This window comes from Mustela nigripes, chromosome 16, assembly GCF_022355385.1.
Source record: "Mustela nigripes isolate SB6536 chromosome 16, MUSNIG.SB6536, whole genome shotgun sequence".
In the NCBI taxonomy this organism is placed as follows: domain Eukaryota; kingdom Metazoa; phylum Chordata; class Mammalia; order Carnivora; family Mustelidae; genus Mustela; species Mustela nigripes.
The window spans coordinates 20,967,231-20,985,022 of NC_081572.1; the positions used below are offsets into that span (position 1 = coordinate 20,967,231).

The 17,792-nt window shown below is 41.2% G+C and overlaps 1 protein-coding gene across 1 annotated transcript; it reads left to right on the forward strand.

The window, feature by feature from the left end:
* Positions 1 to 4,122: 4,122 nt before the first annotated feature.
* KRT25 (keratin 25) lies at positions 4,123 to 11,502 on the forward strand. Its single transcript, XM_059380969.1, has 8 exons — positions 4,123 to 4,551; positions 5,321 to 5,403; positions 5,833 to 5,989; positions 8,152 to 8,313; positions 8,399 to 8,524; positions 8,874 to 9,091; positions 10,130 to 10,197; positions 11,180 to 11,502. Exons 1-8 carry the CDS (start codon positions 4,123 to 4,125, stop codon positions 11,287 to 11,289), a joined length of 1,353 nt encoding a protein of 450 aa, XP_059236952.1. The 3' UTR covers positions 11,290 to 11,502.
* Positions 11,503 to 17,792: the final 6,290 nt, after the last annotated feature.

Consider the following 17,792-nt stretch of genomic DNA (forward strand, 5'->3'; position numbering starts at 1 on the left):
AGGAAGGGCCCTTGCTTTTTTTTTTTTTTTTTTTTTTTTTTTTTTGCATAGCCATTTTTGCGAAACTAAGATAATTTTGGCACCACTGGTTAAGTCTGCTTTCTCTTTCCACTCCAATTTCTCCTCCCTCGCTCTTTCTCTCATGTCTGGGGGTGATCTATCACATCTAAGATGGGGTGATCATACAATTTATTATCCAAATATAACATTTGAGGGAGAGTCAAGGATGCTATTAACCAGGCATATTAGCAGACATAAACTGACCTATTGTAAGCATATGGATATAATGTCACCCTAAGTCAAGAGGATTTGAGATGAAAGTAGTGGGATATTTAATGAGGTTCTCAGCATTTCCATGGGAAGCTTCTAGGAATATTCTCACTGTCCACTGTGCCCATCCGTATCATACCATAAAGGTACAGGGCCGCAAGTTGTGATATGAACAAATCTTATAACACACAGCACCAAAAATAAATATGTAGATAACAGAAGAGATATAAGGTATGAAATGTGTCCAGAAGCTAGTCTATAGAAAATCTTTTAAGTCATCAAATATGTAAAATTGTGGAGAATTTGGTTTCACTAATGCCTACAAAAGACAAAAATCTCCTCCTGTCAGGAATAAATGAGTAATGCAACATATTTATTATTTTTAGTACCACTTTATGCTCTTTATACACAAGAATTTTTAATAAATTTTATTTTTGTGCAATTCCTATAAAAAATATGGACATAGGAAACTTGCATTTTCCTGGGAGTAAGCACAAGGCATATGGCTCGTTTTAATGCCCTTTATAGAACAGCTACCCCAGAGAAACTATGTGGACACGCTGATTCATCTTGTGGAGGTCAGCCAACCTCCCCCTTCACCACTTCAGTGCTTGCACAATGAGCCCATTGTCGAAGTGGCCATTGTGACCAATATGAAGTCTATACTTTAGACTCCGTCTCTCTAAGCCTGGTCAAACCACTGACCTGTCATTGGCAGATATAGGAACTGAGCCCTTGAGATGGTACCATTTTTTTAGAAGGAAAACTGACCACATGCTCTCAGGATAATGCTACTAAATCCCTTTATCCTGGAGGGATAAAGTATCAGAAGTAACACTTATTTCATTCAAATACAGGTTTGCCTTTCAGTTCCTATAGTGCCTCTGCCAGCACTACTATCCGAGGTCCAAACATCGAATAAGCTTCAGGCCCTCAGAACAGGCACTGCATCTACCCCCTAGCAATTGGTTTAAAGTCAAAATCGAGAAAGCAAACCCTTTCTGGCTTCCAGAAGGATAAAACAATTGGAGTAAGGCAATATCTGAAGAGATAAAAAGCTGAAATTTTTCCAGAACTGATGAAAGACACCAGTGCACAGATTAAGGAAGTCCTACACATCAAAATAAAATGAAATGCACATGGACCAAAGCTAAAGACAAGATAAAAAGATCCACATATAGATAAATCATAGTGAAACCACAAAACAATGAAGATAATAGAATATCTTTAAAATCAGACAAAGGGGAGGTGGAATTATTACCTTCAAATGAGTGTCAATAAGCATGAACGCCAACTTCTCAACAGCAGCAATGGAATCCAAAGGACAGTAGAAGGATATCTTCAATGTGCAGGGAGAAATCCTAAATGGCCAATAAATGTATAAAAATGTTCAATCTCACTAGCAATCAGAGAAATAGAAATTGAAACCACAGGAGATACCATTACACAACTCCCAGCCTGGCAAAACTTTTAAAATATTTGGCACAATTTATCCATTCCACTATTGAATTGCTTCAAGTTTGGGACTAGTATGAACAATATTACTATAAACATTCTGTACATTTCAGCTACTACATGTGCATGAGTTTCTCTAGAACACAACCCATATATATGCTATCTACAAAAGATTCACTTCAAACATAAATACAGGTAGATTTCTTTTTTTTTTAAGATTTATTTATTTATTTATTTGTCAGGGTGGGAGAGAGAGAGAGCACAAGCAGGCAGAGTGGCAGGCAGAGGCAGAAAGAGAAGCAGGCTCCCTGTTGAGAAAGGAGCCTAAAGTGGGATTCAATCCCAGGACCCTGGTATCATGACCTGAGCCAAAGGCAGTCACTTAACCTACTGAGCCACCCAGGTGCCCCTAGATTTCATTTTTCAAATGAAATTTGATTCTATATCAAAGAACTTTAAAAAAGAATACTTAAAAATTATTCCAAACTACCAAAGCCTTAAATGTGAAACACAAAATGATTAAACATTTAGAAAACTATATAGGAAGATATGTGTATGACCTTGAGAATTAGTCATTTCTCAAATAAAAGCATCATAGTCCAAAAATAAAAAGAGTGATAAAGTCAACCTGTTTAACAATGAAATGATAATGGGTTAATATCCAGAATATATAACAAACTCCTACAACCCAACAACAAAAAACAAACATGATTCTAAAAATGGGCAGAGGACTTGAATGAACATTTCTCCAGGTAAGATACTCCAGTGGCCAACAAGCACATGAAAAGATGCTCAACATCACACATCATTAAGGAAATGCAAATCAAAACCACCAAGGGGTACCACCTACTGTGCCTCAGGATGGCCACTATCAAGAAAAGAAATAAAAAGAACAAATGTTGGTGATGTTCTGGAGAAACTGGAATCCTTGTGCACTATTGGTGGGGACATAAAACAGTGCAGCTACTCTGGAAAGCAGTATGGTGGTTCCTCAAAAAACTAAAAACAGAATCACCATATGATCTATTCATTCCACCCTGGTATATATTTCCCTGAGAAATGAAAGCAGGGACTCAGATATTTGTACCCCCGTGTTTGTAGTAACATTATTCACAACAGCCAAAAAGCAACACAACCCTAATGTCCATTGACTGATGAGTGGGTAAACTAACTATGGTATACACGTGCAATGGAACATCAGTTAGCCTTAGAAAAAAAAGAAATTCTGACACATGCTACAACGTGGTTGGACCCTGAAGACATTGTGCTCAATAAAATAAGCCAGTCACCAAAAGACAAATAATGTATGAATCTACTTCTCCCAAGTGCCCAGAACTGTAACTGACACATCATAGATGTTTAATCAATATTTGTTAAGTGAATGAATGAATGAATCTGTTAAGTGAATGAATGAATAAATATTTGTTAAGTGAATGAACGATGAACATCATACCCATAACAAATATTCAAGGAAATTTTGTCCACAAGCCAATTTCCAGATGTGTCAGAAACTTCCAAAATTTTCAGGGTTTTCAATGACTATCTGGGAACCCACACCCCATAAATAATTAGTCTACTGATGACTTTCACCTAAGCTAACCCACAATGAAATAAAAACAGATGAAATATTTCCTTCCAGGTTTGCTTCAGATTTTGCAGGGTCAGGAAATACGTTAATGTCCTTCGGAAGTCCCACAACACATAACAGCAATTAGGGGTGTGTTCCTAATTGCCCAAATGGATGAGAGAAGACAACTATCCCCAAACATAAGCAAGTGTCAACCGAAGATGATGGCATGTCAGCCAAAATGGAAGTTAACTTCCCATTAGGACAGTGCCAAGAGGAAGTGGAAACCAGGGATTGAAGGACCATGTGGGGCGGGGGCGGGGGTGGGGGGGGGGAGTTAGCCATTACAGGTCTGTTCTCTACTTCCGTGGAAAAGAACTGTGAAAATAAAAGTAGAAAAAGTCTCAGAAACATCCATATCTATTAGCATAATAGCCCAAAACCATGACGCCAGGTTTTTATTGTGTGGTGGACTGATGAGTTTTATCTTCTGAGGATGGAAGTCAAGAATGACTCACCTGCAATTTAAGAGGGCACTAAGGAAACTGACATGGCTCCACCCAGACCCATTTCTCAGATAACCACCAACCTGAGGGCAATGCCCTCCTACAGAAAGCAGCCCAGCTAAGTTAGTTACTAATTAGGAAAAATCATCCAATTATGCTAACTTGCTGAGGCTGGCAAGCCATGTTTTACTCTATGTAGGCAGAATTTCATCCAGAACACACTTGAGAATTGTCTATAAAAAGGCAAACAAAACAGTTGAGACGAGGAGGCACTGTGCTCTGGCTCTCTCCAAGACAGCTGTGCAACACGCCTGCCCTGATACCATGTCTCTTCGGCTTTCCAGTGGGTCCCGGAGGGCCTGTCCCCGTGCTACTGCGGGATCACTCAGGCTCTCTGGCGGGGGGACCGGCTTTGGAGCTGGCAACGCTTGCAGCATGCCCGGGATTGGAAGTGGTTTCTCGTGCACCTTCGGGGGCAGCTCATCAGGAGGAAATGCCGGGGGAAGCAATCTCTGCGCGGGCTTTACGCTGAATGAGGGAGGCCTCCTGTCGGGCAATGAGAAGGTGACCATGCAGAACCTCAACGACCGGCTGGCCTCCTACCTGGAGAATGTGCGAGCTCTGGAGGAGGCCAATGCCGACCTGGAGCAGAAGATCAAGGGCTGGTACGAGAAATTTGGCCCTGGTTCTTGCCGTGGTCTTGATCATGACTATAGTAGATATTTCCCAATAATTGATGATCTGAAAAATCAGGTAAGAAGCTACATTTCACGATCGTGTTTACATAGTTTTATTTCTGAATGTTCTTTTCCTTTCTTTACTGAATACTAAAAACATTGTTCATCCCTATGTGTAATTTCTTTTTTTTTTTTTTAAGATTTTTATTTATTTATTTGAGAGAGAGAGTGATGGGGCACTAGCAGGGTGAGGGGCAAAGGGATGGGGAGAAGCAGACTCTTCTCTGAGCAGAGAGTCCTACTTGGGGCTCGATCCCAGGACCCCAGGATCACAAGCTAAGCTGAACGCGAATGCTTAACTGACTGAGCCATCCAGGCTCCCACCCCCATGGGTAATTTCTTAAAGGGAATTTCAATTTGACATTGGAAATAAGCATTAAGCAGATTCAGTTGGTGAATCTCATGACAACTAGTCATTATCTAGTCACTAGTAAACTATCTAGTAGCTATATTAATTTTTATTATTCCAACTCTGTAATCTTTTTTTTTTAAGATTTTATTTATTTATTTATTTATTTATTTATTTATTTGACAGACAGAGATCACAAGTAGGCAGAGAGGCAGGCAGAGAGAGAGGAGGAAGCAGGCTCCCAGTTGAGCAGAGAGCCTGATGGAGGGCTTGATCCCAGAACTCTGGGATCATGACCCAGGCCTAAAGCAGAGGCTTTAACCCACTGGGCCACCCAGGTGCCCCTTCCAACTCTGTAATCTTAAAAAGAAATAAACTTATTTTTTTTATTGGTTGTGCTAAATTGCCTTTTAACTGTCAAACTCCCCATTTCCAGATCATTGCTTCCACCACCAGCAACGCTCATGCTGTTCTGCAGATTGATAATGCCAGGCTGACAGCAGATGATTTCAGACTTAAGTAAGTCGACTCAGGGAGTGGAAAAGATACATGGGAATTAACACAAAGCCTTAGATTGAATTTATTTTTTGAGCCCTCCATTAAATATGACAAACTCTTATTCCAACCCTGGTAAAACACTTAGATTTAAAATAAACAGAATGTAAAAATGAAATGAAATGAAATAAATGCTAGTTTTAAAAAATATTTTGGTTATGAGACATAAAGCACAAACTGCAATAAAAGCAGTGTCCAACCCCCTAGTTCATTTTCTGCCAAAGAAATGCCTCAAATTAAAGAAAGTAATTATTCTTATGCAGTAGAATTTGAAAATGTCTCTTGTGGCCAAATCTGCCACTTCAAAATTCCAGAATTCTAGCTCTTGATCATTGATTGGTGACTACTTCTTTCACCATATGAAATACTGGAAAATCATTCATATTCCTTAAGGTATGAAAATGAGCTGGCTCTTCACCAGAGTGTGGAGAGTGATGTCAATGGGCTACGCAGAGTTCTGGATGAAATCACCTTGTGCAGAACAGACCTGGAGATTCAATATGAAACCCTCAGTGAGGAGATGACTTACCTGAAAAAGAACCATAAGGAGGTAAGAACTGCCAATGTGCATTTTGCTATCCCTCTGCAGACACCATCCATCTGGTGGAAGACAATGGGTTTGACTTCTTAGATAAGAAATTGGTGCTAGACACCTACTGTCAGATGGGCAATGAGGCATGAGTTGTCTTGAGAAATGGCAAAGAATTTGCCAAGATTCAACCTTGCTCTCTCATCAGATTTCCCATGGGAAAAAAGGAAAAAAGAATCCTGTTTTCAGATCAATCAGGTTTACAAGAGTAGTATTTGGCTAGATAATTATAGCTAAGTTAAAATGGGACAGTTAAGAGATTACATCTAATTACATGAAATAAATATACTTACCGTAAGGAAATCCTAAGAAAACTAGATCTAAATTCCTATATGATAGTGGCAGATTCAAAACAGTTAAACATTTACTTTGTACATACATTAAATATATACACTTAATATTAATGCATATTCTTAATAGGTGTGTCTATAAAAATAGTGAGACTGAAAATAAATTGTTACATCAAAATCTTTTCTTCCAAATAAAGAGCATACTTCAAAGCAGTCACTGTTGGAAGCTAGATCCTAAAATCAGATTCCACAGCCACTATGCCAGACACATCTTTGGAATTGCTTTTAGAACCACTGTTTTCTGGGGGGAAAAAAGTCTTTATTCTTTGAAAATGAACTTGATCTTTTTTCTTTGAAAATGGACTTGATCTTTTTAAACAGCTGAAAAGCTTCTACAGTCAAGCCAAATACTTAAAGCAGGAGACCAGGCTAAAAATGCCACTTGATTAGTCATGAGCCTGTCTTATAAAAATAACTACTCAAAGAACAACATTTGTATGGTTCGAGCATGGATATAGCCCATGATAATTACTCAATAAAGTTTTGATAAATTGAACGCCACTGATTTTTTTTTTTAATGCCTCACTTACAGGCAAACCCACATGTATCTCTTTTATCTTTTTCTGCTTGAACTGGGGAAGTGAAGCCCTCTGAAATAAAAACCACATCTGACGGTAGAGCAGATCTGGGGCTACAGGGAGGAAAGAATGCTAGAATCCCTCGAGGGACTTGGGGCAGGAAGGAAAGAAAACCTCATTATTGATCGTCATAAAGACCAATGCAAACCCAGGACGTGGGTGGGGAGGAGAGGTTTCTGCAGTAGAGACGGAAGCCGACCGGTAGGATTTCAGCGCACACAGTGAGGTCTGCCAACCACAGTCTGTCTGAGAGAACCACCTCACGCCATCCCAGCAGCACACCCTGCAGATGGAGCCGTGTGTGGACTTGGACTGCAAGACCGATTCCAACTTCTACGGTGATGACAATGATCATAATAACTAGCATTTATTTAGCATTTATACACCAGGTATATTGTTGGTCATGTTACTAATAGCTCCTTCACCTCTTTCAACCACTCAGAGAAGGGTTTTTATCCTCAACTTTCAGATAACCATTTTGAGATTCAAAGAAGTTAGGCAACTTTCTCAAGTTCACCCAACCACTCTGAGGCAGAACCAGAATTCACATAGAGCTGTGTCTGACACCAACTGTCCCTGTGTAAGGGTCACAGGTTCTTAAACAGCTAGGAATCCTATAGAGGATAGTGCCCTTCCTTTATTACTAGTAAATAAACAAATAAATTAGTATAAATATATACACATAAGTATTTATTAGTATTACTCATGATAATAATAAGTTTTATTTCAGTTGTTCAGAACAACTCAGACTCAGTCCCCCGCCCCAGTTCATGCTGTGTTCAGGCTCTAGCTGAGCCAAGAACACATCAAAGCTGCTTGCTAAGCAGATTCAAAGACCAGTCCACCAAGGGGGAGACATTTCGGCTGTAAATGGCTAGAGTAAGAGATGGTGGACAATTCATTTTAAATATCTTAAGGATTTTCATTCAGAAAGGGAATTTTTCTGTGCCACAGAACTAAAACCAGTGAATTGAGGTCATAAAAACGGGATTTGGGTTCGCCGCATGGGAGAGCTCTGCAGCAACTGAAAAACTCTCATGATGAAGCAGGCTGCTTCGTGAGACGGGATATGTTAAGAAGTAGGCGAGGGTCATTGCACATCTGGGGCTGAATGCTAAGAACCCTTTCAAAGCTGAGCCTCTTGACTTTCTATGAGATCCCTGCACACCTGAGCTGCACACTTTTCTGCCTCTAGGAAATGCAGGTCCTGCAGTGCGCGGCCGGCGGGAACGTGAACGTGGAGATGAACGCCGCACCCGGGGTAGACCTCACCGTCCTGCTGAACAACATGCGGGCCGAGTACGAAGCCCTGGCCGAGCAGAACCGCCGGGACGCGGAGGCCTGGTTCAATGAGAAGGTGAGTCCTGTCCAAAAAAATGACCCCTCTGCGTCTTAGGGATGGTCACGAAACTAAGACTTCCTCCTCACACCTACCTTTTCAGAGTGCTTCGTTGCAACAGCAGATCTCTGAGGATGTTGGGGCCACAACCTCAGCCCGGAATGAACTGACCGAAATGAAGCGTAATCTCCAAACATTGGAAATTGAACTTCAATCTCTCTTAGCAACGGTATGAAGAGGATGATTTCTTACCATCTCCCAGAGTATCGTTTTAAATGCGTGCCAGTTGGTTTTAAAGCCCTTCACCCTGGTGAGAATATATCCACAGGTATATTTACGCAATTAACCTAGAACATAAGAACAGAATAGCTAAAACAGCAACATTGATGTCTCTGGCTTATTCCACCCAAAAGAGAGATGCGCTCCTTTTGAAGAACGCTATAGAGCCTTCTTCACCATGTGTCCGTGGGAAATCAAACACAGTTGGAGACAAAACTAACAAGAGAAGAAAGTCACCGATCGGAGAAAATTTCTGTGTATCTCAGGTTCTGCATCTCTGGTTCATTCTTTCCTGACAGAAACACTCCCTGGAGTGCTCCCTGACTGAGACTGAAGGCAACTACTGTGCGCAGCTTGCCCAGATCCAAGCTCAGATCGGGGCCCTGGAGGAGCAGCTGCACCAGGTCAGAACCGAGACGGAGGGCCAGAAGCTGGAGTACGAGCAGCTCCTTGACATCAAGGTCCACCTGGAAAAGGAGATCGAGACCTACTGCCTCCTCATCGGTGGAGAGGATGGGTAGGTGAAATAATATACAGGAAAGATGTCCTGAGGTCCCTGGATCTCAGAAAAAGGAGAAAAGCTTAGATCCCTGGAAAGGGAACATAAACTGACATGACTGCATTCATTATCATGAATGCTAAACATGAAACATAATACATGACCACCAAGATACAAATTAACAACATCTTACAAAACCAAAATGGGACAAGCCCTATGTTCAAGGTATGACTATTAAAATTATACCTCTTGGGACACCTGGGTGGCTCAGTGGCTTCAGCATCTGCCCTCAGCTCAGGTCATGATCCCAGCATCCTGGGATCAAGCCCTGCGTCAGGCTCCTTGCTCGGTGGGAGGCCTGCTTCTCCCTCTGCCTATTGCCCCCCCGCTTGTCCTCTCTCTCTCTCTTTTTAAAAAATTTTTTAAAAATCACCCCTTGATGCTAAAGCAGAATAGTTCAGCTGTGTAACCCACTGCAACTGTTCTCACCAAACAGCTAAAGAAAATGCAAGAGTGCATCCAGAATTGAAAAGGTTCTCTCTGGGGCGGGGGGGGGGGGGGGCTGAGTTGGTTGCACGTCCAGCTATTGATGTCAGCTGAGGTCGTGATCTCAGGGTCATGGGATCAAGCCCCACATGGGGCTCTGTGCTGAGTGTGGAACCTGCTTGAGATTCTCTCTCCCTCTCCCTCTCCTCCCTTCCCCCATCCATGCACTTGTACTCTCTCTAAAATAAATAAATACACTCTTTAAAAAGAAGAAAGAATGGGGCGCCTGGGTGGCTCAGTGGGTTAAGCCGCTGCCTTCGGCTCGGGTCATGATCTCAGGGTCCTGGGATCGAGTCCCGCATCGGGCTCTCTGCTCAGCGGGGAGCCTGCTTCCCTCTCTCTCTCTGCCTGCCTCTCCGTCTACTTGTGATCTCTGTCAAAGAAATAAAATCTTAAAAAAAAAAAAAAAAAAAAAAAAAGAAGAAGAAGAAAGAAAGAGAAAGAAAGAAAGAAAGTTCGTTCTCTCTAAATCATTCTCTTTTGTGAGTTTCCCACAATATGTGTTCACAGGGCTTGCAAGTCTGGAGGTTACAAGTCTAAAGATTATGGATCTGGAAACATGGGAAATCAGGTCAGAGGTAATTAAAATGAAATTCTCTTTTTATGCTGAACTATTTCATTTGCAATGTCCAGCTTGGTTATTTTTATATTCCCAGGGCTTAGTAAGAATAGATAACAATAAAGACTTATAGTATACATATTGGCATGTGCTGGATGTCTAACTTCAGAGATATGTGCTAATTCTAAACTAATATGTTTAGCTAGCCAAGAAATCGAAATTCACCAAAAATTCATCTATTTGTGCTTACTGCCTAGTCCTTCCTATTAAAAATGCTGTTATTCCTTTAATTGATTTAATTTCTTATTCATCTTTTTTTCCCAATTTTTTCACTGTGGTAAAATACACAGAACATAAACTTTACTGTCTTGGGCACTGAGGTGGCTCAGTTGTTAAGCATCTGCCTTTGGCTCAGGTCCTGATCCTGGAGTCTTGGGATCAAGTCCTGTGTTGGGCTCTCTGCTCAGCAGGGAGTCTGCTTCTCCCTCTGACCCTCACCCCATTGTGGGCTCTCTCCATCTCAAATAACTTTACTATCTTAACCATTTTCAGGGGACAGTTCAGTGGCATTAAGTACATTCATATTGTGGTGAAACCAGCAACACCATCCATCTCTAGAACTCTTTTCATCTTGCTTTCTAACTAGTAAACTATAGTTCCCCATTCCTTCCTCCTCCCAGCCCCTGGCAAACACCATTCTACTTCTCTCGCTACACATTTGACTACTCTTGGTCCCTGGTAGAAGTAGACTCACACAGCATTTGTCTTTTTTCTGATAACTTCTTTCACTGAGCATCATGTCTTCAAGATTCATCCATGTGTAACATGTGTCAGAATATCCTTCCTTTTGAAGGCTGAATAATATTCCATTGAATTATATGCCATATTTGATCTGTTCATCCTTTGGTGGACACTTGGGCTGCTTCCAGATTTTAGCTAACAGGATCTTATTCATCTTTTCTCAACTCTCTAAAATCTCCTTTTTAAATTTTAATTCTTAGATTTGGCCAAAGCCATAGTGGTTAAGAAAGTTCTTGAGGAAGTGGACCAACGCAGCAAAATACTTACCACCAGGCTCCACTCCCTGGAAGAGAAATCTCAAAACAATTAATTTATGACACAAGAGAGAGCACATGCCAAATACTCTCTAAGAAGAGAGAGCATTATGTCTGGAAAAGTGAGCAAGCCTAAGAAAAAATGCCTGTCCTGTTTTCTTTCTGTTACTGAAATATAAGCGCTATGTGGGCAATCAATAGAGGTATCTCCCCCATTCATCTGACAGAATGTCACATGCAAAGTTGATGAGTCATTTGATTGCCCTACAGAAAATGTTGTCAGTCCTTTGTATTCAATAAAACTTCTTCCTTTAGCAAGTTACCACTGGTGGTCTTGTCTTATTTTCAAACTGCTCACGTCTGTGGTACAGATGTATGAACACCTAACAGCATTTAATTTATATGAAAATTTTTACAGAAAGTTGACACCTAGATTTTCATGAGGCTTTCCCATGAAAGAGTAAACTCAAAAGGAATAAAAATATTTCCAGTTAAATCTCCAGTCAGCCTTGCTGTGATATAATAACAAGCCTCTTCTCTTTCATAATAGCTACAAGGTATACAATTCAGGTTCATCTGTAAAATAATAGCGTTACTTCTCTCCAGTGGTTATGCTAAAGATTAAACAAGTAAATTATTGGATATGCTCTTAAGGAGCAAGCATTCAATAAATGCTAACTCGGTTTTTCATATTCGATCATTATAAAGATGAATTTTCAAATCTCATTTCCTTTTTGAATATGTATTTAAACAATATTTCAAGTACAGGGAGGTTAAGCAAAAGTTCTGGTTTAGAATTCAAGTTCTAAAAAAAAAAAATAGAATTCAAGTTCTATTAATGAAGTTATTCACTTGTATTACAATGCATGCTTGATGCTTACAACTCTCTTGACCAATGGATTCATCTCTACTAAAAGGACATAAACCAGATGAACTGAAAACATGATTTTCTCAGATCAAATATTGTCCCTAGATACTCTGTTGACTCTCAGTCCTCTGTGGATGGATTTTCCATATTCTAATCCATCCATGAAAATTTGATTTCAGGTTTCATCTGAATATTAAGCAGAAAAGACACTGGGATTCTTCAAAGACACTAGAATTATTCTTGAATTACTTTTATTACTTTCATCTAATGAATCTTAGCCAGGGGCCACTACAGTCAAAATGCCTGACAGTATCCTCCATCAGATTATGTGAAACAAACCATTATAGTCTAAGAAAAAATTCCACTTAGAAAAAATACCTCGTGATTACCTAAATGCTGAAGGAACTTGTACCACCTTTCCTACCTATCATCAAATTGTACCTCATCAAAGTGATGCTGACAAATGTAAATTCTGACAACAACGGTATACATTCGTCCAAATTTATAGCTCCATACCCATAAAAAGGCGAATTTTAAAATTTCTGTCAATTACACCTACTGGGAGCTGTTTGTCCGTCTCAGGAGATCCAGATCTGTACATCTCTTCCCAGCTCCCCACCTAGTATTGTCCCCTTGGTAGCTTGAAATCAGCCATGGAGAACATATTTACACCAGAGAAATCACTTAACACTACAAATCAGGACTTCTTCCTCCCTCGAGAGCTGTTATTAAATATTTACCAGCACATCACTGGTTGCTCCTCAATAAAAAAATGACTTAAAAAGAAAAAAAAAAAAAAACCCACAAGGTTCTACTGAGCATGGAGCCCAAAATGGGGATCGATCTCACAATCTGAGCCAAAATCAAAAGTCAGGAGTTTAACTGACTGAGCCACGCAGGCGCCCCAACACAAAGATTAATGATTTAGTATGTGACCTCTATGACCTGGCCCTGCTGATCCTTCCACTCTTATCTTATACTCTGACCCTCAACCTCAGTTCTAACCATATTGTCCTTTATTTTATCCTTTAAATACAAGTTCATCCTGCCTCAGAGCCTTTGTACTAACTGTTCCCTCTGCCTGAAATGCACTTCCTCCCGATGTCCCTATGCCTGGTTCCTTTTTATCACTCCCATCAAAAGAGCTGCTTCTCACCACTCTAGCCAAAGTCTCTAATATATAGCCTTGTCTCATCTCCTTGAGAACATTCATCACCATACAAATTATCTTGTTTGCTGTTCCTTCCTCTGAACTAGAACGTGAGCTCGATAATGACAGGGATGTCATCTATTTTGTTTAAGATCATATTTCTAGCACCTAGAACAGTACTTAGTATGTGGTAGGTACACATTAAATATTTGCTGAATGACTGCATTTTTTAAAATTTATTTATTATTTGAGAGAGAGTGCATGCAAGAGAGCAAAAGCTTGGGGAGGGGCAAAGAGAGACAGAGAAGCAGACTCCCCACTGAGCAGGGAGCCTGACATGGGGCTCAGGCCCAGGACCCAGAGATCATGACCTGAGCTAAAATCAGGCCCTTAACTGACTGAGCCACCCAGGCACCCCTGAATGAATGCATTTAAAACCAGAGATAATTTTTTCTTTAAGTAAACATTTTCATTTAATATACACAGAAAAAAAAATGCAAGATCATAGACATACTGCTCAACAAATTTTATTAAATGTACAAACCCATGTAACCACTGTCTGGATCAGGAAATGGAAAGTTAAGCCCCTAGAACCACCCTTTCCTGCCTTATCCCAGACACTGTCCATAGTCCCCTCCCCAAAGATAACCACTCTCCTGATTTCTCATGTTACAGGTCAATGTCACCTGTCGTAGGACTTCAAATCCATGTAATAATGCAGTATTTACTCCTTTGTGCCTGGCTTAGTTCACTCAACATATTTTTGAGATTCATTCATGTTGTTGCTATAGCTAAAGTTCGTTAATTTTCAGTGCTGTGTAGCATTTCATTTTATAAATAAACAGCTGCTCTGCATTAGCAGTGGAACTCTGCTGTTCATGGGCACTTGTGTCCAGTTTTAACCTATGGTGAGTGATGTAGTGGTTAAGACATTTGTATGTATTTCTTTTGCTGAAAAGCCAGGAGGAATATTTTTAGATCAGAAACATGTATCAGACTAATGTTGGTTATTGAAACTATAAAAGGTCACATCTGTGATAAGTTCAGGTGTTTCCTCCTTAACTCATCTGGCAGCTTTTAAAGGGAGGAGAGCTTATAAGACACATTTTTTACCATCTCCTACAGCTGCAAAGCTCATACCTTGTACCAGCTTGGTGCCCAAGAAGTGTTCCAACGGTGAGTTTTTGTAAAGTGACCACCTTTGCCTCAAAGAGGGGACTCGGTCCCCTGAGAACGGGGGCATGGTATGTCCACTAGAAGGACCAAGGCCCTCCACTCCTATGTCCTCCAGGGTGATGGGCCTACGATGTCTTGCCAGAGCCAGGCTCCCATTCGAGATGAAACACCAAGTATCTGTATCAAGGACAGAGAGTTAATAAGCTTCTGTGAAAGAAAATTCACATTAAAGGGATAAGGGGAGAGCTGGGAGTGTGAATGCAGCATGGTTTGGTTTGCATACGAAAGACATTATCCCAGCTGAGTATTCTGCTACCTCTAAGAGGTAGCAAGCCCTGGGCCAGCCCTGGGCCAGCAAGCTGTTTAAGATGTCAAAACATCTGGGCACCTGGGTGGCTCAGTTGGTTAAACATCTGCCTTTGGCTCAGGTCATGATTCCGGAGTTGTGCGATGGTGAAGGTGTAGCCTGATTGAGAAGACTTCTACTCACCCTTCTGGAGAAGCCCTTCTCCAAACACCCACTCCGTGGCACTTAGGTCCATATCCTTGCTCTGTGTTATAATTGCCTATTTCCATTTACCTCATGATTTGGCCGACTGTAAGGAAGGTCTTGAGAGCAGGAGCTATTTAAGTCATCCCTGAATCATTAGCACCTAGCACAGGACCAAACGCAAGAGCTGAATGAATGAATGACGTGACTCAGGCCTGTACCAAAACAATTCGAATTTGCATCTAAGGCCTAAAAGGAATTTAAATAATTAGTGTCTGGTATTGTTAACTGCCAAAATAATCTCAGATCATTTCAACCTGCACCACACTTAACATAATACAGAATTTGGCTTTTGTGCAAGAGAATCAGATCATCAGTTTGAGGGATAGAGGTTGTACAAGAGTTTTCCTGAGATAATTTAAGCAAAACATGTGCCCTGTATTGTAACAAGATACCATTCCATAATAACCTAGAATGATGACCGCCCAGGTAATATAAGAAAGCAGTGATCCTTGACTCTGTTCAGTGTATGTCCTCTTTGGAATGAGCATGAAAACAGCATGCCAGCCCCAGGGAAGTGCTGAAATGCACACTCCTCCCCCACTCCCTGTTAAGACTGTTATTAGGAAATGTTGCCTGTAGGGCTTCTGCAGGCTATGCCCTGCACCAGGGGTCCAGCCCACGCTCCACCACCCAAGCTGCTTGCCCAAGAGAGGAGGCACATTTTCTGGGTTGTACAAATTTACCAGGAGTAGAATAGTGATGGTGCATGTCAAGAAAATACCAAAAATATTTCATAGGACTGTAAGTTGCCACTGCCCAGAGACCTCCCCCTGCCTCAACTGTGTTCAACTACGGCCCCAGTTCTTTCTCCATGAGTCACTCCCCACCACCCAGTGACTAAGCATGTGATGGCAGCAGAGGCCTCTAGGACCCCACTCCAGACTTGTTCCAGACTCAGTGTTCATCAGTGTCCATGCCATAATGATTGTTAAGTATTTTAAATAGCACACCTGGTTTTAGCCCTTTTCCTTTGCCTGTTTCTTTGTTTCCTTGTGTACGTCCATAGAAAAGCCCTCGGGAGCCATTTATAGCCTCAGGAGTGGTCTGTTATATCATATAAAACCATATTCCACAATTCCGGGTGGTCAGTTTCCAGGGCACAAAAAAGTGACCAGACCGAGAGCTCTGTGACAACTCACACCAGAGCTGAGTGGTCCTGGCAGGTCAGAGCAGCCAGGCTTATACCTTCTTCTTCTATTCATCTCATCCAACGAACATATCAAACTAAAGACACACACAGGCTCTAACTTGCTTGTTTGAGAAGGCAGCATCAAAGCACAATAAAAGGGTCAGGCCCTGAACTGCCTGAATGCAAAATAATTTCTACCTATTTCTAGCTGTGTGGGGCTTTTTAAGGCTATTTATTTGTTCGTTTATTTATTTGAGAGAGAGAGAGCACAAGCATGGGGAGCAGCAGGCAGAGGGAAGAACAGGCTTCCTGCTGAGCAGGGAGCCGGATGCTGGACCCAATCCCAGGACCCTGGGATCATGACCTGAGTCAAAGGCAGATGCTTAACTGACTGAGCCACCCAGGCGCCCCCCAGCTATGTACCCTATCCCTCCATTTCCTTACCTGTAAAATGGTGATAATAATGAGGATTTATTACAAGGAGTAAATATTCAATTTATACAGGTTGAAAAGTGGTTCATATTAAGCCCTCAATAAATGTGGCTAGTATAATGAAGAAATAAAGATGTAAAAATGAAATTCATGATATCCAAGAACTTTAATGACGTAGGAAAACATAGAGATGATCAAGTCCGCGTTTCCCCCAAAGGCTTCAGAGTCCCTATAGGGATTCTGAGTCACCCACGGTACTCAGAATGAGAGAGAGAATGCTATCAGTCCTTTCAAAGGTGAACAGTAATTCTCCCTACTTTTCAATAAGACAATGAATTTAATAAATCAGCCAACTAAAACAAAAGCATTCAGGAAAAAAATGACCTAATTGCAATGAGTGCATCGGCAAAATGGCAAGTCTGTAAAGAAAACACAGGGCACAGCTCCCGATCCTATCCTTTGTGAGGCTCATGCCTGCAGGGACACGGCACCCAGCAGGGCCAAGTTGTACCTCCTGTTCAGGTGGGAGGTACAACCTGGCACAGTGGGTAACATGCTGCAACACATGTCCCAGGCAAGAAGCAGCTGAAAGCTCTCCAGAAATGAAAAAAGAACATCACTGCCTGGGTTCATTAGAGCTCTCTCACTGCCTGACTTAAAAGGGGGCTTATTTATACACAGCACTGAAAGAACGTAGTTATAGACTTGTAATTGTCCAGGAGATTAAATAACTTTGAAACATAAAAATATATATAAGTATCTGAGAAGTCTCCTTAACACTTACACACTAATTTTTCTAATTCTTTAACCCCTACCTCTGAAACTACATACACAGACCTTATCCACCATAATTTAATGCTTCTGCATTAGGCTGCACATAATCTCAAGTCTCAAGATGCTACAAGACTTGGAAGTTGTATGGGAAAATGAAAAAGGAAACAAACACCCTTTCCTCTCTTCTTGGAGCTCTGCTCTGTGTAGGTGTGTTGGGGGCCCCAAGGCCATCCTCAGGTTCAAGGATTCCCCAGAAGGACTCGCAGAACTCAGAAAAGCTGCTATATTCATGGTTATGGGGGTTTTTGTATAGTGAACGGATACAGATGAAAATCCAGGTATAGAAGAGATGAAGCACAGTAGAATCATATAAATTGGGACTGACTTCTCCTGGAAATGACTTGTCACCACATATCGTTTTTCCAGTAAGAGAAACTCACAAAACCTTGATGTCCAGTGTTTTTACTGGGGGGGGTC